This window comes from Thermobia domestica, chromosome 14, assembly GCF_964235325.1.
Source record: "Thermobia domestica chromosome 14, izTheDome1.hap1.1, whole genome shotgun sequence".
NCBI classification, from domain to species: domain Eukaryota; kingdom Metazoa; phylum Arthropoda; class Insecta; order Zygentoma; family Lepismatidae; genus Thermobia; species Thermobia domestica.
In genome coordinates, this window is record NC_137467.1 from 75962541 (window position 1) to 75990138 (window position 27598).

Sequence of the window (27598 nt, forward strand, 5' to 3'; positions counted from 1 at the left end):
TTTTACAACTGTTGTAATTGATCTAAAATAATAATAAAATACTGTGATTCCTTTATAGTGTGACGTTGGTGACAATATCCTTCAAATAGCTCATAGGAAAAATAATCGCATGGTGATAAATTCGGGGAGCGGAAAGACCATTCAACGTCTCCGAAAAGAAAGACTCTTTGTTAAAAACAAGGAAATAAGTGTTCCAGCGTTCTTGAAACTTTGCTTCTAAAGAGGAAAGGGGTGTCTTTCTCTAATATTAAAATTTCCCTTTCTTTACTCAGAAAATGCTGAATGTAAAGATTCGCTTAAGTTGGAGGTTTGGAATTTGGCATATAGGCTTTTTAATTAAAAGTAATGAAATATGTTTCAGTGTTTCAAAAAATTTCGCTCCTAACGGGGTTATTTCTATATCCAAATTTCCCTTTGTTTCCTTTATTTTAAAGTGCCGAATAAGGATTCGTTTAACAAGGAGGTGTGAATTTTGATATATATTTTTTTTTAATTAAATAAGGAAATATGTCTTTGAGTGATCCTAAAATTTCGCTTCTAAGAATGGAAAGTAATTCATTTCTATAATATCCTAATTTCCTTTTCTTTATTCAGAAACGGACCAATCTAAGTATGCTCAAGTTGGAAGTGTGAAATTCGCTATATATAAACTCTTAAAAGTAAGAAAAATATTTTCCGGAAACTCTTCTGTAAGGAAGAAAAGGAGGAAATTTATAAAATATTTAAATTTCTCTCTCTTTATTCCGAAAGTGAATATTGGAATTTGTTTAGGTTGGAAGTGTGCTTTGCAGTACACAGTTGACTAGCTCTAATTTTGGCTTTAATTAAACAACTAATTAAATACAACTACATCACATTTTACCTTTTTATTTACTTTGTATATACAGTTTAATTTGATCCCTATATTTTTATTTACAATGAATATGCTTATCAAAAGTCATTCTCCACAGCATTTTATGTGAAATGTGGATATTTTATACACTTGGTAAGTTTACGATAAACCTATTATTTGTTATTTTCTTTCTATACAGCAGTCAATTTCAAGGAACTAGCAAATCAAAACGGAAGCAAGATACAGTGAAGCCTATGCTGAACATCTCTAACGCGAAAACCGATAATTTTTTTACTCTAAATAACGGAAAATGTACCGTCGCTCTTATGTACCATTAGTTCCTTCGTAGAAATTATTATTATTACTTTTACAGATTGTAAACACTTAGGTATTAAGTCATCCATAATAGAATTCGTGAAAGTACTTTGTCGAAAACGCAGATGTAATTAAACTGTATTTTATTGTCCCCTTTAACTGGTTTTAACTTTAAAAAGTTTGACCTCAAAATTTTCCACTATATTTTACCAGAAGTATCCATGGTTGATGACAGATGCCCGAATAAGATCAATATTTACCAAACAGCTGTGCAAAGGTACCTACCCGCTTCTATTTAACTCATGCAATTTTGAATTTAAACATGTAATTATTACAAAATACGTATATGATGTGTGTGCGCATGTAAAGTACAGCGAAAATAAGGTGTTTCATTTGCCACAGAAATTTTCAAGTTTCATTTTTACAAAGAAGCAAGGCCTTTTCTCTATATTAAATCTCTTATTGTATTAGACATGCCAAGAAGAAATAACTTATTTTTGGTAAATAAAGTAACCCAGCGATTTACGTCAATTTGTATTTACGTTGGCGCGTATGAATATGTTTGTGGCTTTTTTGACATCCACTGTAGTATACATGACATACGAAATATAAATTATTCTGTATAAAACAATATATACTATATATAAGAACCTTTATATTTTCAAATTTTTAAAGTTTATAATATCAAGTAAATACTATTTCATGATGTTTCATTTATAAAATAATAATTATAAATAAAGACATTCATATACATACACATACTACTACTACTACTACTTCTACTAATACCAATAATAATAATTGCAATTTCTTACGAAGTTACACCTTTAAGTAATTTACAAATTCGACTTGCATAAAATGCAAGTTACGTAAAGATTTACGAAACGCCTTACTTACGTAAGTCGCGTGGTTACTATATGGCCATTTTAAAATTTTTAGTAAGAATTATCCAAAGAAATTGATCAAGATATGGAAGGATTCTATAGGATATGTTGCTGATAATTCACTTGGCCGAAAATTTTAAGAATTAAAAACTTATAGTTATTAATAAATATAAATTGAATACTACTAATAATAGTACATTCTTGAGGCGAAGAAAAATAACAGGTAATCTTATTTTTTCTTCATTCACTCCAATAACTCCCTATAAATTATGTTACTGTTCTCCTGTAACATGACTGAACTATAACAAAAAAGTTTAAGTAAAAATGAAGTGGTAACACAGATACGTGAATAACACTATAGTACTTAACTGACTGCGTTACCCTGCAGTTTTGTACGTTATTTGAGTTTAATATAATATACATTAAGTAGAAACTTGTTTATAATTAAAATAAAACAACACTGCGAAATTCTGTTAAGCATAGGCTTCAGTACTATTGAACAATAACAAAGCGTTTTCAAGGTTTTAATCGCGCACACAAATGTCATCGGCATACACGTCACATCACACTTTTAATCACATTTTGGACATAATTTCAAACTGAATACAAAGTTTCGTGTCATCATCTACAATTTCTCCGAGTTACAAGCTGCCGAAAATGTAAGTTTTTTCATGTGCCATAACTTGAAAACTATCGGATCTAGTTTCAACAGTGATAAGTTACACAGGAATTATTACGAATCCTATATACAAATCCATGTTAGCAAATCGTAGGTACTACAGCACCGGCCAAAATGATATGACAATATCGGATTTAGAAATGATATCGTAAAGTTTTACATCCAACGGATATGCCGACTAAGCTAAAGGAGACGGTGATAATGAAAAATGAATGAAATGGTCTAATGAAGTGGGAGGAAACGGGAGAACCCGGAGAAAACCCACGCAGATGGTGTTTGTCCACTACAAAGTTTACTTGGCGCGATAGGGATCGAACCAAGGACTTCACGCACCAGAGGTAAACGCTCTACCATTGAGGCACTGCGGCCCTAATATCAAATTTAGAGTATAACTAATTTTAAGTTGAGTTGAGTTGATTTTAGTTTAGCGTCCCTTTCAGCAGCGAGGCTATATGAGACGTGGACCTACTGATTAACGTGGAATCCGAACCACATGAGCTCCCGCCGGGAATCGAACCCGGGTCTCCCACGCGAAAGGTGCGTACACTAACCGCTTAGCCATGAGGGAGCTCAACTAATTTTAAGCACATCGTGGGCGCTGAAATTTTTACAGGAAATGGTGCGAGCTACATGCATTTCACTGCAAAGCAGGTTGAAACTGGATGAAGGAGAAAATTTTCTTTCTTCTTCTTCTTATTATTATTATTTTTAAATTTTGCCCATAATTACATGGAACTGATACTAGTTCTTTTGTATGTATTTTCTTTCTTTCCTTTTACAGTTTTCACATTTGTTTTGTTTTACAAACGTCTTTAATATTTCAAAGATATGATTAAGAGTACAGCTGCAAAGCTGGATAAGACAACAGTAAGCCATTAGAGAAGGTCGAAAACGAATGATGATATATACTAAGCTTGCTCTGCTGTTTGGCGTTTCCCGAACAACTATGATGGAGTTTCTGAAGCGGTGAAAGCTGCACGGCGATATATAAAGAAAATATCAAGCGCCCGTTCACGTCCACTGATCCGTTGCTCGATCATAACAACATTTGCATATCCATATGCGACCTTCGTCTCACAGCGCCCCAAATCGCCAAGTAAATATGGATTCCTGGAGGTCCTTCGCCATCTGTCACCACCTGCAGTTGGCAAGAGTAATGGAAAGCGGGGTAAGATTTACAAACACGGATATTTTGAACCTTTGCTGTATATTACAAACACGGATATTTCGAACCTTTGCTGTATATTTTATCTTACTGTGTTGGCTAGGTCCCAAAGTTTTCAAGATAAGTGCTTTAAAACTGATTTTTTCCAATTTTTGACAACTTATAGTTTGGGAAGAAGTGTTTTACGACTTTTTCCCTTTACTTAGTTTTAAGAAATCACCCACCAAATTTTGATAGTAATTTTTTCCGTACCTGTATATATTGGATACATTTTCAAATTGAAGAAAATTTAACAGTAACAACTGTTATTAATGTTACATTTTACAAAAAAATACGAAACCCATACACAGAACAACCAGAAGAAATACTGACAACAAAATTTGGTTTTCATAGAAAAGCTCATGCAAAGATAGGCTTAATGTAATATTTTAATATTCAGCGCAGTCTTTCCTGTCAAGAATCCTGAGTTAAATATACTCTTCTTCTGCACATACCGAGCACGATTTTATTATGGAGATTAAATACCTAGAAGTAAGCATAATGCGTTAGATACTTAAATAAATTCTCGGCAACGGAAAATTACTTATTTTACATTTTTCCTATTAAGATCAACAATTTCATACGAAAAACCTTGAGATATTCCTTACTATTTAATATACTTCAAATTCGAATATGTGTTAAATAACTGTGCCATCTTTAGTGTTGAGTTCGATTGGATAATTATTATTTTGGTTTTCTTTGAAATAAACATAAATATTAATGGTTTGACTTTACTGATTTTTTCTTCTAATTTATTTAAATTTCCCATACTTTGTGAAAATTACATTTTGTTATTAATACTTAATAGCCAAAGTTAAAGTACATGGTAGTCCGGAAGTGGGCGTACCCCTAATTGGAGTTTTTGTTTGGACTTGGAGCAGAATTCAGCTGTGTTATGACATGGATAGTGATCATACCGATGTTTATGACTCTTAACAAATTTTAAGACTTCAAGGTAACTGCAGTAGCGTAACGCAAAAATGCCCCCTCCACCCGCAGGATTATTTTTGGGACCCCCTTCCCACCATATAATGTCCCTGTAGAAGACAAAGATTAATGAATCCGTAGAATATAATAAAATTACAATTAAAATTAATACTCACCTTACAAGGCAAAACTTATTTTTCCTTAACCTTCGAGTGCTAAGATGATTTTTTAAACTGATGTTGCTAGAATGGATCAATTTTCACCCAGAGCAGATTTTTCTTTTCTAAAGTAAATAATGTTGTTCAGGGAAATGGATATTCCGTATTCACCTCACTTTCTGTAGCCTATAGTTCATGGCATTTGCTTCGCGGTGGACTCCCAAACCCTGCGGGCCTCCCCGCACTGCAGGCCCCTTAGTTACGCCACTGGGTAAATGTGTACAGACATTCTACCATAACTAACACTATTCTGTCTAAACTAAAGGGGAGAGGTACGCCGGACCACCCAGTACGTAATATCGTATATCTTACAAAATTAATTTTGAAAAAGAAAGGGATATTTAACAACCATTAAAGAAGAAATTATTAAAAACAAAGTTACCAAAATTTCAGTTCATTTCAAAGAAAACGAGAAGATTAATTCATTAAATCATTGAATGAAAAAATAAAGTAGGCATTCAATTCCATTAAATAAAAGAAAAATTAAAAATAATAATAGCGTTGTCCTTTACCTGCACACTGAAAGTTAGTTATCTGTCAGAAAAAAATGTACTCAAATAGAATTATTTGTTTCGATGCTATCGACAAACACACATGTATGATCTTAAAGTACTAAAAACTGATAAGATGCATATTTACGTAACAATGGACTCTACTTAAGCATTTGCTTTATTAATTTAATTGTATATGTTTCGACGAATCCTTACCATTATTATCGGTACATGACTGTTAAGGAGTTTTTAAAATTAAATCGTGAACTCACTTCATAGTTGTGCTTTTAGCTGTTAACGAAATATAAATAAGGTATTTTCTAATGATTTAAAAATTCACGATAATGGGAGTACACGAAGTAATGCGAAAATTCCTTAACAATTACATACCGATGATGATGGCAAGGAACCATCGAATTGTATATAATTAAATTAATAAATAAAACGGGTGCTAAAGTAGAGTTCCAAGTTAGTACTTCAATATAATATGAACATTTTTGCTGGTGATTGCAATTGTCCAAAATATACTGAATTTACTTATACAAGTTCTTCGTTGGCTATTATGTTGTCCGAAAATTCCATGCGAATAAATAATTAACACGGAACTTTGAATTATTGAACTCGGTAAAGATTTATTCCTTGTGCTTTGTTTTTAATATTAATTCCCACAACAGAGTTTTGTAAGTAGATAATAGACAGATTCTCGAGAAAGCAAACGTATGGGATCGAACCAGAAACTTTACCTATTAGAGATGAACACATTACTATTGAAATATCGTGTCCCACACGATGATGTTATATATATATATATATATATATATATATATATATATATATACATTAAAAAAAAAAAACTCTTTCCTTGTGTACATCGTAAGGCAGGCCGCAGAGGACAGGACAGTCGAGGCAAGATACTGTAATGTGAACAATGCAACAAAGCCTCGCAGTGTTTATTTACTCAAACACGTGCTAGACAAAGGCCTTCCAACGTTATGATTCAGACACGAAATCAATGCACTCAGTCCTATCTCTCAGCATCCTCAATGTGCGGCTGGCCAAGGATTTAATAATCAAAATATTAATTTCTTCGGTTTCGTTACATAATTCGATTAATTTGTAGATTGGATAGCTGCGCAGCGAGATGGGCAGATAGAGGGTATGGATGGAGTTTTCATTAATTTTCATTAAAACAAACTTTAAAATTAAACATCCATTTTGTGCACAGATCCGACATCAGACGTGAACGTATAGCTTAACGTAAGGTCCGAAAGACGTGAACTCCCACCAGATATCCTTCGTTTCTTCAATGAAAAGGAGGAAAGAGATGATTTTTTTTTTTTTTTTTTTTTTTTTTTAGGAAGAGGAAAGGGAAGAAAGAGGTTAAGTGCCCTTTCTCCCTTTTCTTCCCTCTCGTTCCCAGATAACATTTTCTTTCTAAAAAAAAAATCTTTCTGGAAAAGAAAGAATCATCTGCCCCTTCCATTTCCCTGAGGAGGGCCAGGAAGAAAAGGGGAAAGCAAGAGGGAAGGAGTAAAAACAGAGATAGCTAGAGAGATGGGCTAGGTTTCTTTCTATTCTTTTCTTTTCTTCACCGTTTTTTCTTTCTTTCTTTCTCCTTTAACAAGATTCGTTTCTTCGTCTCTTTTTTATTTATTTATGAAACAAAAACAAACTCAAAGTAATCCCTTTCTCTCTTTTTCTTTTTCAGTCCTCTCTCTCTCTTTTCTTTCTTTCACTTATCTCTCTGTTTCTCAATATTTCAGTCCTCTCTCTTTTTCTTTCTTTTCCTCTATCTTTCAGTTCCCTTCTCTCTCTTTGTTCTCTTGTCTGTTTGAGAGCCAAGGATTAGAGCAGGGAGAAAAGTTCTTTTCTTTTTAAACTCGGATTTTTTGCAGTAAAGCGACAACAGAAGTTATTTAATTACGCGAGCTATCCTCCAAGCAAAATTATCGTAGTTACGTTATATTTTCATAATAATTTGGTGCATTTTACAGTTGCCTCCATTATAATTATTAATTCTTGGAGTATTAAATATCATAAATGATTTTTTTTTTTTTTTTTTTTAATGAGAGCTATCATTAATTTTCTGTCAATGAACCTACAATTCTAGCTACACTATTAGATAGAACCATTACCAAATCATATAAAGGGTTATCACTTAGCAGAGATATATACATAATGAAAGGTTTTCAGTTAACCATTTTTTAAAAACTTATTTCTAGATCATAATTACAGATTAACATTTCTCTTAGACTTTTATCTAGGCTTTACATGAGTAACTATCGCAAACATGACAATGTAAACTTTCATACTTCTCTGGTCGTTTCACATTTCAAATGATTTATCTTACATTGCAACAAATTCTATTTCTAACCTTACACTACCAATGAAAAATAATAATTTGTTAAAAATACTGATATGGTTCCGTTCTAAGGACATTTTCTTATCATACATATCAATGTGAAATTCCTATATTACAAAACTATAGATATACAGCGAAAAAAAAAAAAAAAAAAGACTGTTTAGACATGTAACAATATACGAACCACAATAACTAATAATTGTAGCTTAAGACTAGGCGAGCTTATAAAGCTTGAAATCTATGCGAAATATTGCGATTTGAATTTAGTTACTTGTCCACAGCACTGTACACTTTTTTTCTACTTAGTTGTGTGAGGCCAATACACGAGGGTCATATTTTAAGTAAAACCCATTTGTGAATGATGGTTGAAATTTTACATACTGATGAAAATACGCAGGCTCCCTACATCCCTTGTGTACTCGGACGCCATTTGCATTCACATCGTGTGTCTGTATACTTCGTAATGTGTGATTAACTTGTTTAAGAAATCGATCGGCCCGTCGACCATGAAATACAATCAATCATACAATTCCTAACAACAAGAAACATGACAGCTGAAAATATTTATCGCCATCGGATATGCAAGGTGTATGAAGACAACACAATCAGAAACAGTAACGGACGAAAATAAATCAGATTACTCAACAGATTACAGAGAGAAGAGAAAATCAAAATCTGATCAAATCTTTTCATTTGGAGGAGTTCGATTATCTGCCATACAGTTCAGCTCTTCCACCTAGAGTCCGATCTATTCCGCCATCGGAAGACCTTCCTGGGAAGTAAGCGTTTAGATACCAGTGAAGACGTGAAAATGACCGTAAGTAACAGACTATCATAAAAAATGACAGAATTTTACGAAAACGGTATCCAAAAACTCGTTGTTCGTTACGATAATTGTTTAAACCAACGAGGAAATTACACAGAAAAAAATGGTATGTATATTTAAAAAAAATAAATGTTTTCTTGTTTTATTTTGTTACAACACAGACCTTACTTAAAAAAAAAAATAACCCTCGTTTATATTAGTTGACTAGCACATGTCACTGTTTACAAATCACTGGTACCAATCAAAGGTTACATTAGACATGAACCTGCACTTTTACATGCAATCCAAATCACACGCATTTACAAAATCAAACTCAGGACTCCTACAAAGGCGAAAACGTTTATCACTCATCCATAAGGAAGCTCAAGACATAAATATGTGTGCTTGGCACACATACGAAATCGCCGAAGTGACTAAATTTTCCCAAGAGAAGCAGAGTTTTCGGATTCTTACAGAGAGAAAGCGTACATACATAAGAATGATCGTTTTAGTGAATACTGATCCTCACTTTCGAATGAGGTTTTTTTATATATTCGAATAATCTTCAGTGAGTAAACAGAATTACAGAGGCAGACCAGGATCTCTTATAAACGAAAACTTATCTTGGTTCTTTAGATTTTCGTCTATTCAGTCCATTTACGTTATTAGGCATCAGATTTGCAAACTAAAATGAGTGGATTAATAGATGAAAGTTGACAAATAACGCCTGTTGTAAATAAAAAAGAAAAAATCAGAGTAGATTGGATTAAATTATTATTAATAATAGATACTACGATTAGGAACCTTGTTTCGCAGAGCTTGGAAGATTCTGATCAAGACGACTACCGTGACAGCAAGTCTAAATTTGTGAAAATGTATATCACATGTATATGTGAATATATGAAAAAATATATATGTAGTGCTTTTTCATTATTTTTTTTTTAAATGTTGCAAGTATGCTGGCATAAAATGAATCTGTACCTTATACATTAAACCTACCGTTTACCTAAAACTAGATGTAACTGCTGAAGGAAAATCATCAGTATCGATTTCACTATAAATAACACAAAAGTCATGTTCCACCCTCTTTTCTCTCATTTTAATTAACGGTGCTGAATACCTGCGCATCTTTGTTTCTTAGCCCATTGATTTATATAGGAATTATTATTTTTTAAATGAACTGGATTTTAAATACTGATTTTGATCTTACTAATTTCTTTCCCAAATGTATTCAAATGTCCTTCATTTCATGAAAATTAAATTTTGTGATTCAGAATTTTAATATATATTTAATAATCGAATTTAGTTTAAGTAACATTAAATTTATATAGCGGGTGTCCTGAAAATGGTGCCCATGACTACAAAGCACTATTCTACAAATCAAAATAAAACCATATATATATATACCCAATGGCGGATCTAGGATATGATCAAGGGAGGGGCTAAACCATAGTTTGCAGCTTTACCCAGTGTAAAGCAGGATTGAAGCCCATTTTATCCAGTGTGTACCTAAGCGTCAAGGAAGGGCTATAGGCCCCCCTTGGATTTGCGTCTACATATATATATATATATATATATATATATATATATATATCTTTCGGCACTTGAGACGCGACGCGAATTATATGTGGCAAATTCGCCGCTGAAGAACTATAAAATAGATCTACCACTCCTTGAAATCAGTTACATCGATTCTTTCCAGATCGCAATTAAAGTCGATCGACGTTGATACTAGAACCAAGTAGAAAAATGCTCATAGTTCCAATCCGTTATACAACATTTTTTCTTTAACATGTAGAATAGCGCTCTGCTGTCTGTGGGCGCCATTTTTAAAACATCCGATATAACGCAAACTCATTTTGAAAAAGCAAGGGATCCTCATTTAAACTAATTTGAGTAAGAAATTAGTAAAATCACATTATTAAAATTAAAATTTATTTCAAAGAAAACAGCAAAATAATTCTCCATATAAAACAAAGGGCTAAAAATTAAAGATGGTGTGGGCACCGTTACAAATCGTGAATTAGACAGCCATAACAAAGATTTGAGAGAGATGATTTAACAGAAATACACTACTCTCACAATTTATATCTACATTTCAATGATTATAAACGTTGCCACGTTCGTAATTATTGCAGTACTCACTTATCTTATAAAAGACGGAAGTCTTCGAAATGAGGTATTGTAGAAGGATGTTAACACGTTAACACTTAGGTGGGAGGATAAGTATCAAATGAAAAGGCACTGGAAATGATAAGAGAAACGAATATAGTGATAAAAAATTAAATTTTTGAGTTTAACGTCCCACGATTATGCCCGTTAGACTAAGGGAGACGAAGATTAAAGCAAGTGAATGATGATGGAAGAATTGGTGGAATGAGAAAGTGGCAGTAAACGGGAAAACCCCGAGAAAACCCACGGACACGATGTCATGCACCACAAACTAACTTGAACAAGGATCAAACTAGGGACACCAGAGGTAAGCGCACTGATTTCAAAAAGATTAGAAAAGATGATTGGACACACTATGAGACACGGAGGAATCACGCTATTAGCTATGAAAGAAAGGAAAAATACTTAGAGGAAAGCTGTGACTGAAATATACCGACCAAATAATACAAGACTGTAGGTAAGAATAGGTACATGGAAATGAAAAGTCTGGTTCGGCACAGGGAAGAGTAGAAAAGTTGTGTCAACTCAATCAAAAGATAGCTGACCCGAGAAGATAAACGGAGAGAGAAAGAGTGATATAAGCTTACAACAAAGATCCAAAAATTAAAGCTTCTAGTAACTCTACAGGAAAATATACAGTACGGCTATTAAAAGATACATGAAAACTGCAATATTTCTGAATGTGACTGTACATACAAGAAGACTCAACACATTCTTAACTGTTTGCTAAATACACGGAATAATTGTTTCTGACTGCTTACGAAGCATTATGGCACGTAATGTTTGGTAAGAAATCATAAATTCTTCACGAAAAACGATAAGCACAACCTTTCATCACACACACACATGACTATATACAAACTATCTGACAAAGAATATTCATTTTTACAATAGTCAGATATGTTTCATAATTGTGATCTCAGCTTCAGTTCCCATTTATCCAATTCTTGCGCGATATCTCTCAATCATAAAACTATTTATGAATAAACATACCTACATTGAAGTTCTAACTGGAGTACTGAAGAAGATTGAATTTGAACCTCAAAATAACGTGGAATGCATCATTTCTATACTAAATTTACTTATCAAAATATTTTCCTTTCTTTACATATTAGTCTGAGATATAACTGTACAGCAGAATACATTATACGGACTACCACTGATAATCATCGCAAGAAAACTCTTATACATATTTTATGTACTGGTAACAATTATTTAAAACTCCACATATTCTACATATATGCTTTTGCTCAGCAAAAGCAAGCTGCTTCGTTATTATTTTCAGAATTTGATACAGACTCCCTCTCAATTGATATCACATCTGCTCTGTGAAGTCCCTGTGGAGCTGATGTAGGCGATACAGGCATCATTGGCTTACGATTCTTCAGTTTATGAGCTAGTGTTAAGAAGATGGCTTCCACATGGTCACACTCCGATTCATCCTTTGCCGAAGTTTCAAACAGCTGAAAAAGAAAGTGACATTTTAAAATAGTTTAACATGAAGAACAAGTAGGAGTGACAACAGTGTACACCACGTGAAAAAGTTTGGTTTGTTACAGTGTACACAATGTCGAAATTGAAATTTGAATCTTTGCATCAATGTATGAAAATAGAAAATAATTAGGTCCTTAGATTTATCGAGAAGAAAATCATTTGATTTCATTTTAGCACTGTATTCCTTGGACGTATCAGTATTCTGCATCCTGAGCATTATACTACCTGCCTATCTCAACGCAGTGCGAGTAGTGATTGGCTGAGGGTTAATGAGGACGTCAGCATCGAGGTTATTTGTCCCCGTCACGATCAACACGGACTATATGTCGGTTTTTATTTATATTTTGCAGCAGTTTTTGGTTTCTTTAACTTTAATATGTCCGTTTAAAGTTAAAGAAACCAAAAACTGCTGCAAAATATAAATAAAAGCCGAAAAGAAGAGATAATGTAATAAATATGTGAGAATAAATATATAACAACAATAAATAGGAAATATATATCGATAGCAATAAACAGAATTAATAGTAATAATAGAGAAATATATAAAAATAAGAACAAATAGAATAGTAACTATAGAGAAATATATATAACAATTAACTATAATAACAGTAACAATAGAAAAAAGGTAATGTAATGTTATTCGCATAAAATACACTGTAACAATATTGTATAAATCAACAAACAATAAAAAGTTTCGCAATTATATTTTTAACTACAGGAAAACATATAGAAGAGTAATTAAAACAGCTAAATTACGATCTAATTAGTTCCATTATACTTAAATCTACTAATAAAGCTAAAACTATGTGAAAAATCTTAAATAGTGGAACAACCAACAAAAAGAGTGATTTTGATTATGTGAAGGTCGGGGACGAAATTATTAAAAAGCCTAAACTGATGCAGATATGCTAAACAATGTTTCAATAATTGATTTGTTACAATCGTAATTAAAATGTTCGTCATACATGTGACAAATGGTGAGGAAACAAACATGAAAACATAGACAGGTAAAACACAACCTCACAACGATTATTTTATTAAGGTAGACTAACAAAGGACATATGTTACTAACGATGTTCCTAATAAACTTCAAATTAATGTTTTAAGAATAAAATGGATTTGATGGCTTCCTTGCAACCAAGGTGGATTTGCTAACATCTCGTTTACAGCTAACATCTGTTATTCCAATTCCAAAACTGTATCTAAATAGACGGGCCAAGATCGACGCAGAAAAAGCATCGAAGAAGAAGAAGAAAAAAATCCCTAGGTCACATACTGCACATTTACGAGCTGCATTAAATTAGCCAAGCAGTCTTCCACCTTCGCAAAAATTTCTCAACTGTTATATATAGAGAAAATATATAACAACAACAAGAAAGAGTAAAAAAAAAAGCGATATAAAGTCAGAAATTAGCGTTTCAAGCGAACCTTTCCAAGTGGAGAAAGCATCTTCCACCATATCAGATTTAAAAAACTACTGCAGGTACGTGTAGCTTACGAACAGGGGAGATTTTGTCCTTTTCGGGGAGAGAACTGTACCATTGAGTTAGCGTAAATGCTGACTAAGGTTTAGGCCGGCGATATAAGGTGAGTGGCGAAGAGTTGGAGTTTGCCGAAGACCAACACTAACAGAAACACCTGAGGTTTTGTGTGGCTCGTTAGTCGATGCGACTGGGGTCTGAACTTCTAGACTTTCTGTCGGGAACAGTAGCGAGGAATCTATCAAGCAACGATCATATCCATAATTATTCTCATGGGAATACATGGGAAACCGATTTTTGATTGTTCATATCTTGGAATCAACTGAATAGATTACCTCCATCAACTCGGATTTCTAATTTTTGACCCTCTAAATCCTGGGTACAATTGCTGATCATCAAGTAATTTTTTGAGATTTTGCGCCTTTCGGACGGACATACGGACAGACAAAAGTAAATATACCGAAGTATTTTGTAAACCAAAATCCTTGAAAATGACGCGCTGTAAAACTAGAACGTTCTAACTACTTCGATTACTGGACATTTTCACATTTGTACAAGACGAAAAATAATTTCACTGAACTTCGAAAGATGATTCCTTATACAATTGAAAAAAATCAATTTTAGTACACATGGATCGAGACGCGTTGAAAGGCAGAAGGAAAATGGCTGATGTGTATTTAAGAATTACCTTCAATATCTACATATTAATTGGTGAAAGAGTAATAAGGATTCCCGCTTATTTGGCGAGCACAAATATCCTGACTTTTCCAAATCAGATTTATAAATTTCCAGGACATATATATATATAACTATATTATACCCCACCAGGAGGTTAATTTCCTTTTATGCATATGTATACAGTATGTGTGTGTGTGTAGATACGGAAACTTCGCAAAACAAAAACAGAAATAGGTTCTGAGTATAAAAATTCGTACTTAAAACTCCCTGATTTTTCAAGTTTTTCAACTTTTCATTAAATTCTCTGACTTTTCCAGGTTCTCGAGGTAGATGGCAACCCTAGTAATGGTATCAGCCTAATCAGCTGAAATGAAAAGATTGAAATTCAGAGAGAAAATATTTCACATCATTTGAAGGTAATTGATACTTACTGGCATATTGTGAAAATCGGCAAATCGTTGTGCAACGTGAGTCTTAACGGCTTGTGAATCTTTGCAGTCACATTTATTCCCCACAAGTATCCTTGGTATCTCACATGTTAAATCGTGACGATTGCACTCATCAATCCATTGAGTAAGAGACTAAAAATAATATAGAAAACAAAGTCAGTACAAAACAAAATAGGAATATCCAATGTTATGATTTCACTTTTTACGCAACGTGTACAAGCAGGAAATTTTGAATTCAGGATTAGCAACACTGTATCTCCCGAATTTGTTCGGGACAGATGGCTTTGCCATTTAGTAATGATTAGACATCGGTATGCACTAACACTGCAATAAAGAGCTTCTTCTAATATGCAGCAAAGTTGTGACAAAATTTTGTAGATGAAATATAACACAAAAAGTGTGCTTTACCTTTCTGGGACTTCTCTTCAGTGTTTAATTTTGTGACAGTTACAGTTTATATACTCCCAACTTTTTAAAATGTACACAAATTGTAAGATTAAAATAAACACAGTGATAATGAGAACACGATCTCTAGTTTGTCTTCACTGCACATTTGTATTTTAAAGTGCGTTTACTTCACACAAAATAATACAAGCTTCACTTTTCTACACATTTCGATATAAACCCGAAAATGACTTGTTAACATCAATACATGTTACTGGACAACATACAGAGAGAAGCAAGTTCAGTACCTATTGTAGACAATGTAAGCAAAATACAAAAAGTGTGTCTACACTATAACTAACGACTTGTCCAAAATCATTAACACCTTTGCTCGAAGTATCCCTTTTATTCTATACCTTCTGTAGGTATACACTTTTCATATGAGCTATCCGAAGTAATCTTTACTGAATAAACAATCACACTGCCTGTAACTAATAGATATTCAATAATCTTCAACCCTATATATCTTAATTACAACAACATAATCTAGATTCTCTTTCAATCTAAACAATACACATAACATTTCTCTGACAACCGCTACATGACAGTATGTGTACAATTTCACGCACTTTCTGCCCATACTATATCCCAACACCTATATTTTTTGACAAGTTAAAATTTAACCCTTCAATGTACACTCATGTCCCAAATTATTGTCGCATGTCTATAAACATGTTGTTGTAGGAATATAATTTGATAACAAATTCACCCGGTATTTCCTATAATGTTAGTATGTGTATAATCGGCAAAGACATGTATGTGGAAAATTTCATGTCAAAAGAGCAGTATATAAGAACAATAAAACGAAAATAAAACTTGTCCATTTAGCAACATTTTGTTTCACTCATTCTAATTTTCGTATTTATAATTCTTTTCCTATGAAATTTACCACAAATATACATTTCCCGATTATACACATAGTATCAGTATTAAAAGTACGCGACCCTGCAAAATCATTATCAAATTATATTCTTACAAGAAGCCAGTTATTTTGGACATGAGTGTACTTTCCCATGGCTGCAATTGTTTTGTTGTTGGAGTTTCTGGCAATAACATCTGCCAATTTGTTTTTCACAGAGCGCCCGAATTTACCAGGAACTGACTGTAGCACGTACTGAACATCAAAACTAGAGCTAAGCATTCACTGAGAATCATTCCTTGCGTCTCTTGTTTCTGAATTGATGTGGACACGATATTACAATGTCTTTATCATTATCAGATTTCTCTTAACGTCTTGACAATTGTAAGCGTCTTTGCTCTGTTGCTTGGTGGCTAACAATATTGATTCTCCACAAACTAGTCATTCTTCCAAGAATGCAAAAAGACGTTCTGTTGCAGTCGTCTAAACGGGATTTATTGCATGCTATACAAAGACTGTACATTTGAAATAAAAAATTCTAAAATATGATAAATATGCTGTTAAGCATTAATATAAGCTCTAACTTTTAAAATATGCATTTATATGCACCATAAAACTTCAAATTCGAGCTAAATTATTGTTGTTAGAAAGCCCTACCAAGTTTAACAGAGATGCATACATGCGAACAAAATATGCATCTGAATAAGAATTCGATGTCTAACAATGACGGAGCACTGGAATCGTAACATAATTTAACTTCTGAAAAAAAGTTCGTTCAGATCAGTTAATTTTCAGTGACTAAGTTGTGAGTTGGTACTCTTGAGAGGCAGAGTCAAAGACCTTCGAGTGCGTAGTGACTGCACAAAGCCGCCACATACTGGCAAAATTACGTGTCGTTCATATCTGTGTTTTGAGTACTTGGGAATGAGTAAGTGAAGGGGTAGGGTTGCCAGATTTTGTAAGCGAAAAACCGGGACAACAGTCTCAGGCTATATAGCCTATAAGATCACAGTTTCTACTCATTTGGTCAGAAACGATTAATTACTTCCAGATTAGTAGCTACTTACAATTTTCCAGTTCATTCTATACACAATTAGCACAAATGAAGCCCCCACAAAGGATGTATAAAGAATGTGCAGAGGTAACATAAGGGGAGCTGTCTGGTGTCCCTATTCCGAATTCCGATTTCTTGTGTTTAACGGGCCCTAAATATTGCGCCAATTACGACATATTCTCCCATTTATGATTGAAGAGATACTTTTTTTTCTTTGTTGCGTCATCATTTGAGTCACAAATAATACCTTCCGTTTTCAGGTGAGACATACTAGTTCTTGCGGGTTTATTTATTTATTTCTTTTTTTTTTTTTTAATGTGAGGAGCGAAAAAAAGCGTTTCGAAAGCCTTTTTCGGAACAGTAAATTCTTTCATTGAAAACCGGGACGTCTGGCAACTCTATGAAGGGGAAAACTGTGAAATGGTTTAAGAAGACTTTAAGTGTACAAAAGTGTTAATTAAGAAAAATAAAGGTTTGTATTCAAAGATCCAAGAGTGATCTTCAATACTCTCAACGTTCAATTATTTAGTAATTATCTTTTTTCAACTTTTGTTTGCAGTAAATTTTTGGTTCTTATTAAATAAATATACGTGGTGAAGCATTTACTATTCTTGTGCCTTTTGTGGTTTGTAGCATTTGGCTTATATTAAACCTCAATTGGATTTTTGCAGCATTTAAATTTAAACCTGCAAAATTATAGACATTAAATTACAAAATTTGATATTTAGAAGTGAAGCAACTAGGCACGCATTTATGCCCGCAGAAAATGTAAGAACTTTTACACTCAAACTCTGATAACCGAAAGATTGGGAAGAATAACTGGAAATTATTTGTGATTGTTTTTCTTAATATATTCTATACTAGTATCAATTACCAACTTCGCTGGGTTAAATTAAGAAGAAGAAGAAAAAAGTAATATGTTCCGTTAGTCAGTCACTATTTTACTATTACTAAAGCGCTCTTTGATGTCGATCATTTTCGATGATTTTTATATATCCCCTCCCCGCCCCATATTGCAGGGCACGGCATCGAAAGTGTCATTGTTCATCTCAGCGACCCTGAAAACTATGAATTCGACACTTAAATTCGTTATTTAAATATTTATATATATATATATCTGCCCCTCCCCCAAGTTGCGGGGCTGAATTTGGATTTAAAGGGCATCAGAAGTGACACTGTTCATCTTAGCGACCCCTAAAACTATGGATTCGACACTAATATAGGTCGTTTTTCGATTATTTTAAAATGTCTCTCCCCTCTCCCACCTTTAAGTTACACCGTCAAAGTAATATAAGAAAAACTATCTCAGCTTTAAACATCTTTCAAGGCTGTAAATTTCATCGAGAACGGACCAATGGTTCAAGAGTTAGTAAGTTTTATTTATTTTTATATATCTGCCCCTTCTATCCCCTTCCCCTAAGTTCTACCATCAAAGTGAAATGATAAAAAAAAAACATCTCAAACCCGAATCTCACCTATGTTAAAAATTTGATCGAGATTGATCATTTCGTACAAGAGTTATTCAGTTTTATTTATTTTTAACTTCTTCCTCCCATTCCCGTAAGACCTATCGTCTAAGTGAATAGATAAATACCATCCAAGGACCGAAACTCATCTATGTTAAAAATTTGATCGAGATTGGTCGGGTGGTTCAAAAGTGATGAAGTCACAAAGACAGTCACTTCCATTTTTATTTTTTTACATATACCTCCCCCTTCCCTACGTTGCACCGTTAAAGTTAAACGACAAAAATTATCCCAGACCCAAACGTCATCTATCTGGTTGGGTAGTTCAAGAGTACAGGTTTATTTACTTTTATATATAAATCTCCCCTCCCCTCAAGCCCGAACCTTATATGTTGAAATTTTGATCGAGCTCGGTCGGGTGGTTCAAGAGTGATGAAGTCACAAAGAAATCATTTTCATTTTTATTTTTTTTTTTACATATACCTCCCCTTTCCCCTCTCCTATGTTGCACTGTCAAAGTTAAATGACAAAAAAATCCCAGGCCCAAACGTCATCTATGTTGAACATTTTTAGCAAGATGGTTGGGTGGTTCGTTTTTTTCTTTTCTTTTCTTTTTTGTATATAAATCTCTTTTCTCACCTAGGTTGTACCGTAAAAGTGAAACATTAAAAAAAAAAAAAAAAAAAAAAAAAAAAAAAAAAAAAAAAAAAAAATTCTAAACCAGAACCTCATCTATGTTGAAAATTTGATCGAGATCGGTCGGGTGGTTCAAGAGTTATTAAGTTTTATAGACCTCTTCCTCACCTCCCCGAAGTTCCACCATAAAAGTGAACTAATCCAGGTTCGAACCTCATTTTTATTAAAAATTTCGTTAATATTGCTCGGGTGATTTAAGCGTAATAAATTGATTGATTGATTGATTTTAGTTTAGTGTCCCTTTTAGCAGCGAGACTATATGAGACGTGGACCTACTGATTAACGTGGAATCCGAACCACATGAGCTCCGCCGGGAATCGAACCCGGATCGCCCATGCCAAAGGCGCGTACGCTAACCGCTTAGCCACAAAGGAGCTCTTAAGTGTAATAAAGTCACAAAAACAGTCACTTTTATTTTTTAACACATATATATATATCCCCCTCCCCTACGTTGAACCGTAAAAGTGAAATGATGAAAACATCCTAGGCCCGAACCTTATCTATGTTGAAAGTTTGATACGAGATCGGTCGGGTGGTTCAAGAGTTATTAAGTTTTACTCATTTTCATATATTTCCCCTCCCCTAAGATCTATCGTCAAAGCGAAATGACAAAAAAATTCCCAGGTTCGAACCTCATCTATTTGAAAATTTGATTGATATCGATCGAGTGGTTCAAGAGTTATTAACCCACAAACATAGTCACTTTTATTTTTATATATCTCCCCCTACCCTACGTTGCTCCGTCAAAGTGAAATGATAAAAACATCCCACGCCCGAACCTTATATATGTTGAAAATTTGATCGAGATCGGTCGTTTGGTTCAAGAGTTATTAAGTTTTATTTACTATTTTTTTTATAATTCTCCCTTCTCTAAGTTCTACCGTCAAAATGAATAGCTAAAAACACTCCCGGGTCAGAACCGCATCTACGTCAAAAATTTAATCGAGATTTGTCGGGCGGTTCAAGAGATTAAGAATCACAAACACAGTCACTTTCAATTTTACAACGTAGATAGCACTTGTAATAAACTTATGTTACTTTCACAAAGCTTTCTATATTATTTCTAATTTGCTTATCCTAATGTCAAATTGAACATATTGGTTAAAATAACGAATAGCAGTGTACACTATTTCAGCGACTGTTACCACAAGGGATACAGAACGTGCGATCACAGGAAGGCATGTTATTTCACGCAGCAGCGATGTTCCATGGCCTCCGAGTTCCTCTACAGTTTGTCGTTGCGAGATTGAAGAAATTATTGACATTCCTTACAACATGATACACCGGGAAGTCCAAAGGTTTGTTGAAATTTAATGTCCCTTTTTCAACACCAAGGGCATATAAGACGTTTACCTAATGTATAGTGAAAGGTGGAATTCGAACCACACTAATGAGTTCATATTTCAAGACTCTCCAACTGGGAATCGAACCTGACACCACCTACCCAAAGGTATACTGGGTAGCCACTAGACCAGTGAGAAAGGCATTCTAGAGGTTTCTATACGCCGATATAGGACACATTCCCAATGACTTCTTCAAGAAGTATTACGACGTAGTGAGGAGTTGCATTTTATCTCATAGACTCCTGGGCCTTCTTTGTGATGTATGCAATTGCTCTCAACTGTGTTATGTTTTTATCCAAAGTTTTTTTTGGAGGGGGGAGTGGGAAGTATTAACGCTGCGCCTAAATTGTGCTGTGAAAAACTCTTATTCAACGGAATTGTCAATGTGTGAAATATAGAATCTAATTCATTTCTTATCAATCATGTCGGTTTCAGCGCTGTCATAATCTGGATTCCTTTTAACTAGATTCTATCAAATCTAATCAAATGATACAACATAACCATCTCTTTAACCCCTAAAAGGAAACATGGGTGAAAATTCACTCAGATGAAAGTTATTTCTTTTGCTGCACACTGGCAACACTGTGCTGACCATTGTTCTCCATGCTATATTTCTCCCCTGGTAGTAGCTTTAAGATCGTGATGCAAATCTGTTTATACTGCTTCCTGTTTACGCTGTGTACGTAATTGTTGGGTTTCCTTTTACGTGACTTTTTCCAGTAAGTTATTTATGGAGAACATCGGAATGTCATTTGCAAAAAAAATGCACCACTTAATCAAGACTTGTAGATGTTTACTCACCAGCTTCAAGGTGAACAGTAAATAAAGTTCTTTGTTGATAAGCATTAGCATTTTTCTACAAATTATTTTTTTCAACTTCTACACAGCTATAAAATTTAATAACTCAGAAATATAATTATTATACAAAGATCATTAGATTTCTGTATTTAATTTTTCACCATTTTCTTGATCCTATTAAGTGAAAATATATTCTTAATTACTTCATAAATTCTCGAACAAATACTTCAAAATATACAGTAATAATGTAACATTTATGAGTCATGGGTGAAAATTCATCCATGACTCCTTCGGCTTATGTAAAAAAGATGTTTCCTTTCAAGGGTTAATCAAACTCCATTCTAGCGAAGAAACCCTTACAGAAGAACTTAGAAAAAGTTCTCCATATATTAACTTTGGATAACTGATGAATATGGGGACGAAAGTGTATATGCTAAGTAGTTGCAGTGAGTTTAATATGCAGGAATACGCCATAATCTGGTGAATACAATTCAACTTAGGCCCTAGTTGCTATTTTTGATTTTCCTTATAGCGTACTCCAGAATAAGTATCTCCTTGTTTCAGGCCATTCTCGACGTGAAAGCTCGTGGACAAAAATTTTCCTATCTAGACTTAGAGGAGTTATATATTAATGTTACTAGTGTACTCTACGCCGAGTACGGAAAAAGAGTATTCAGTATTTATTTAGATGTACATTGTATATGTTCCAGACGTATTTTGTCGGAACATAAGAATATCTGCAATTACTATCTACACCAAACAATATTAAACTACCTTAAAATATGTATATATATATATATATATATATTACCTCAAAAGTGGCTGGTTTGGTAACATCATAAACTACGACCACAGCGTGAACATTGCGGTAATAATGTTCTACCATGGATTTTCTAAATCTTTCTTGGCCTGCAGTGTCCCATAGCTGCAACTGTAAGAAAAATAAAATACAGTCACACTTGCACAATTTAATGAATGAAATTTATTGAATGAACTGCTTACCTAAATACAATGAGTTTATTATTTGGGACGATACTTCGGTTACTTTGCTGAAGAATTTAATGGTGGCGGCGTCATATCAATACATGCATGTGTGGATTCACTTAAATAGTTTGTACGTACTAGGGACGCCAATGAAACCAGTTTGATCACATTATCTGGAATAGCAATAAATGTATTTACGTGAACTTTGTACAGCATATACAGGCATGTATGACGACTGTTTGAATGGCACTTCTTTCTCAGAATTCAGGCACCTATCGGATTGAGATACTAATCGCCGAATTTCCCTAATATAGAATTTGGAGGATAGGTCATATGTCAAACCCTGTGGTAACGAAGTTGCTTCATTATTGTGCATGCAATATCATATTGAGTTGCTTCGAGAGGGACCAAATGCTGCCTCGTATATAGGAGTGAACTGTTTCATCGCCGTTGCACTGCTGTTTTCTGTTACAACCATTTGGGACTGACCTTGTCTGTTGTTTCTTCGTGTTCTGCATGACACAATCCGAACCAATCCATGACAGTTGTTTTGCAGGCTCATATTTCACTGTACAGCTCTCATTTACATAAATCTCAGAGGGTAGACACCCTTCAGCACTGAAAAATTGGACGATGCGCGTTCATTCTGTTTGGAAGGATTTCGTTATATTCCACACATAACTGTCAACAATTTCCCATTCTTGGTCTTTAGGCCTATGAAATATCAATGGAAACTAATGATAAATAAAAAAGTTATTCACACTTATAGTCCTTTACTGGTTTTTGGTCCACCCTGTATTTATACATTCTAAGTCAACTGAATTACGCACTCCTAAATTGGGGACATAATGGCTGAGTTGGTCAGCAGACGGCCAATGATGATTCGACTTGTCTGTCGTAGGTTCGAGCTCCACTGAAGCATAAGGGATTTTAGGGAAACCGATTTCCAAATGGGCTACTAACATGTGCCATTGGTCAGGTTGTGTATGTGGTATCTCAAGATGGTAAAAAGTGAGGCAGGGGAAAGCAGTGATTACGGTCCTTCTTCTAAATGGTGACTTAAGCGTATTATTAGATCCGGGAGGAGATACCATGTATCTCAATGTGCCCGTGGTATCTTAACACGTAACAGAGAGGAAGTCCCGTATTGCGTGAGCGAGCCTACCAGAGAAGCCTCCCTCTCCCAAATGACCATCTCTTGAAACATAGAAGCCTACATAAGTCATTGGCTCTGGTAATGTACGGTGTACCTCAACCGTAACCAGAGGAAGTCCCGTATTGCTTGGACGGGAGGGGAATGTTAGTCTATTGCCTGGAAAGGGAACTAACGGTGACTGGGGAAAGATGCCGATCATAAGTGTCTGTGTAAAGGTTTCCAACCCTAGTAGAAGAGGGGAAGTTCTACAGGATAAGAGGCTGGCATCAAACTCAAATGGTGACATGACATGTACCATTGGATCTGGGATGAGATATGAGTACCTTGACGTGTACGCGGTACCTCTACGGGAATAGTGGTAGCCTTTGAACGATAGAGGTAGGCGGGGCGACATACAGGTATTTATGCTCGTGTTTCTAAAAAACAAATAAACAAGAATCAGGTGTCAACAAGAAACCGATGTTCGAGAATTTCGTTATACACAGGGTGTCCCAGAGAACATGTTAACAGCTTGTGGATAGATTCATTGGACCAAACTGATTAACTTTTCTCAATATAATTTGCGCGATAGCGGCGGCGTCGATTTTGAGATACAGGATTCCTTATTGCGACGCACTATTGACTTTCGAAAATCGTAAATACAATTCAAAACTGGGATACAATAGTGATGATATATTGCGGCAAGATATGCGTGTGTGTATACAATTGAAGGGTACGGGGAAAAAACAAGGAATGCCCATGTATGTGCTTTTTCCGGTGCTTTGTCCTATCTGTTGGTGACTCGTGGCACTATTTGACTGTCTATGCCATGCATGCGTAGATGTAGAAACGTTCATGTAAAAAGTGGCAAAAGATTTTATAACCCTATTCTTTGTACGCGGTTTTCAATATTAAAACGCCGTTTTCTCGAAAATACAGTTTTGTGACATTCCTTGTTTTTTCCCCTTGCCCTTCACTTAGTGAAAGGAATACATGAAATGTCAGAAACACGGAGGAGACAGTGTTGCAAACTGTGGATAATATTGTTAGAAATACACCGCTGTCGGATTATTTCATGTTTAGTGTCCTTTGGTACTGCAGAACAAAATATGGGAAGACAATAATTCTGTGCTGCTAACTATAACGAATACAGATGACACCACGGCTTTGCACTTTATTATAAGTCTCGCAGCATGTCGTACTGATTGATTTTAACATTAAATATTGGTCTTCAGTAAGCAGCACCGAAAGACAACAAATGAGGAACAAACCGTTTGAACATCAAGGATAAAAGGCATGAATTCGAAGGTGGTAACACTGTTAAGAAAATGCACTCGTTCGGGAGCTTAAGAAATACTACAATGAAAATAGACACTGTGTAAATCCTTGACATATATAATAATTGAGGGAAACAAATATAAAGAACCTGAGCCGCACGTTGTGTAGAAATTGAAGGTATGAACACAGAACGCACAATTCTCCAATTTTCAGCGATTAAATTGTGATTCGTTGAGGTATATTATGAGTCTAGATATATAAAACGTAGAATAAAATACAAAATAAATAAATACAATTTTAACCATATACTGATGACGTTCTTGCCAAAGTTTCGGTATTCCCAATGTACGTGGAATATGTTGTATACTGTATTTTGAAAACACTTCCCACATCTGCGCAATGACACTTCTGCTTCTACGCAGCTTGTGTTTTGACTGCCACATCGCCGGTCTTGTTAATTATTTTTAATTACTTGTAAATATTGTAAGTAATTAAAAAATTTCATTAGTAAGCAACTCCTGTTTATCTTTATGCCTCTAACAGCTTTTAAAAACCAACGAGACTGTTTAAATCGTTCCCGCCCTGACTCGGTTAGATACAATTCGTGTTTTTTTAGTGGCCACTTAACACAAGTTGTTTTGTCATTTCTTACGTGCACTGTAGTTATACTCAGCTTTCTTGAAGTCAATCTACAATAATAAAGGTGCGCTTTGTTTAGTGTTTGCTATGCTAAAAGAAATGCACTCTTCATAAATATGAATATGCCAATAGAATGGGGTAGCACGCAGGAAAGAAGTGCTTTCGTAACCTTTAACATCCGAAACACAAGTTTGATAGGGAGCACCACCCAGAACCCTCCTCTAGAAGTTTATGTACATAATGCTGTAAGGATTCATTGTTTTCGTAATTTCTGAGTAAGGTGTAGTTAGCAACACTTAACAGATCGAAGTTACTAATTCTGCGCAGTAATACTACATAGATACATACGGAAGTAGGAAAGCGCAAAGGAAGCACGTTATGATTAGGAAGCAGTAAAAACTAAAGACCGGAAATAAAAAAGAAGTAATTGTAGGTAAGGCATACTAAAATAACAACAGGGAAGTAGTAATACAACGTTGAAAACAGGCTCATATGTCTTATCCGGGGCCGACATCTGCGGAAACTTAGCCTATGTTATTAGATGCATTACCACGAACATCTTTCGGACATTTCTATCAATAAGGATCATGAGTCAACATACCATTCAACTGGCAATTCAGTTCATCAGTGCTTCTTCATAGACTATTACGTGATTAAAACGATACACTTTGGATCACGTCTTCAACATTATGTATGTTACAATAAGATCCCCTTCTTTTTTAATTATTTATACATCCCTCTTTTGAAATAGCGCGTCAATTCTAATTGCGGGGGGCAATACAAACCATGAAGATAAATACGGGCTCCAGAACCGAGTCCCCTGCTTTTGTCTAAATTGATAAAGGGTAGAAACAGCGAGCCCTGCGGGGCTTCTAACCCACTTCGCTCGCTCAGCTATATTTTATGAAGTAATTCTGGGCTCCCGTAATTAGAATTTATCCGAAACAGCATTAGATACTTTTTTAAATACATTCTACAAATGTATGGTCTTATAAAACCGACTAGCACCTAGGTCAATATATCAAAATGTGAGACATTGTTTATAAAACTTTCCTAGAAATTAACTTAGCAGTATTGTGGCAGGATTCTGGAATATTGGCCGCATCCTCGTAGTAATAGTATCGTAATCAACCTGACTACTAACCCACCTTCCTCTATATGTACTGTACGGGTCACCATTTTAAAACCTTTCTTACTTTCATTCGGCAGATCCAAGACTTTCTAGGGTATGTAAAAAAAGACAATTAGCTGGTCGTAATTTACCATTAGTGCATCATTGTTAATACAATGCACAGCGACACAGGAGAAAGTTACCTTAACGGTACTAATACTTATTTTTAGCACCAGTCAAGGAAACAAGAGACGAAAACACATTCTGATACTCCGAAGGACTCTGACACTTCCTGAATGTCTTACCTTAATTTCTTCCCCATCCACTTTAACTGTTCTTTCCCTAAAATCAACCCCGATTGTTGCTTCAGATTTTTCCAAAAACTTTCCTTCACAAAATCTGTACGTCAAACATGTCTTCCCTACATTTGTATCTCCTACTACTATTATCTTAAACACTTTCTTCTGCTTTTCATAACGAAACGCATTATTTGGTCTTTCATTATCTTTCGCAGCTGATTTCACAGGACTATTTGTATTAGATTGTGTCTGCGAATCTTCTTGCTTGATTGCGTTGGAAATCGTATTGTCACTCATTCTGCTGATCACAAAGAATCAAAACATCCACTAGTCTCAAAATAAAAATAAAACTCTGTACTGCTTAATCTTGCTGTCGGTGGCTTCTGTCTATACATTTACTTTACAAAAACATGGAAGTATCATTGCATAACAAAAACAGAAGGAAAGAAATGTATTATTATTGTCTGCTAGTGTTCACTACGTACATCCCTCCCTCACTGC

General features: G+C 34.6%; 1 protein-coding gene across 2 annotated transcripts; it reads right to left on the minus strand.

The window, feature by feature from the left end:
• Positions 1-851: 851 nt before the first annotated feature.
• Positions 852-27596, minus strand: LOC145670131 (putative Ras-related protein Rab-33). 2 transcript variants are annotated; one of them, XR_014128236.1, is made up of 5 exons: positions 27104-27596; positions 22463-22582; positions 14974-15123; positions 11883-12352; positions 852-4400 (listed from the first exon to the last, which is right to left on the minus strand). XR_014128236.1 is itself a non-coding variant. In XM_081738502.1 (4 exons), the coding sequence occupies exons 1-4, from the start codon at positions 27392-27394 to the stop codon at positions 12140-12142; spliced, it is 774 nt and encodes a 257-aa protein (XP_081594628.1). In that variant the 5' UTR covers positions 27395-27596; the 3' UTR covers positions 852-12139. The 2 variants fall into 2 exon arrangements, 1 of the variants encoding a protein (XP_081594628.1); XM_081738502.1 differs by having other exon boundaries at positions 852-12352.
• Between the last annotated feature and the right edge of the window lie 2 nt (positions 27597-27598).

Excerpts from the sequence above, each read along its gene's own strand:
- LOC145670131 (XM_081738502.1), bottom strand. The coding sequence starts at position 27,394 with ATGAGTGACAATACGATTTCCAACGCAATCAAGCAAGAAGATTCGCAG. Across the intron at positions 22,583-27,103 it reads TGGATGGGGAAGAAATTAAG|TTGCAGCTATGGGACACTGC; the intron begins GTAAGACATTCA and ends TTTTTCTTACAG. Across the intron at positions 15,124-22,462 it reads CCAAACCAGCCACTTTTGAG|TCTCTTACTCAATGGATTGA; the intron begins GTAATATATATA and ends TATTATTTTTAG.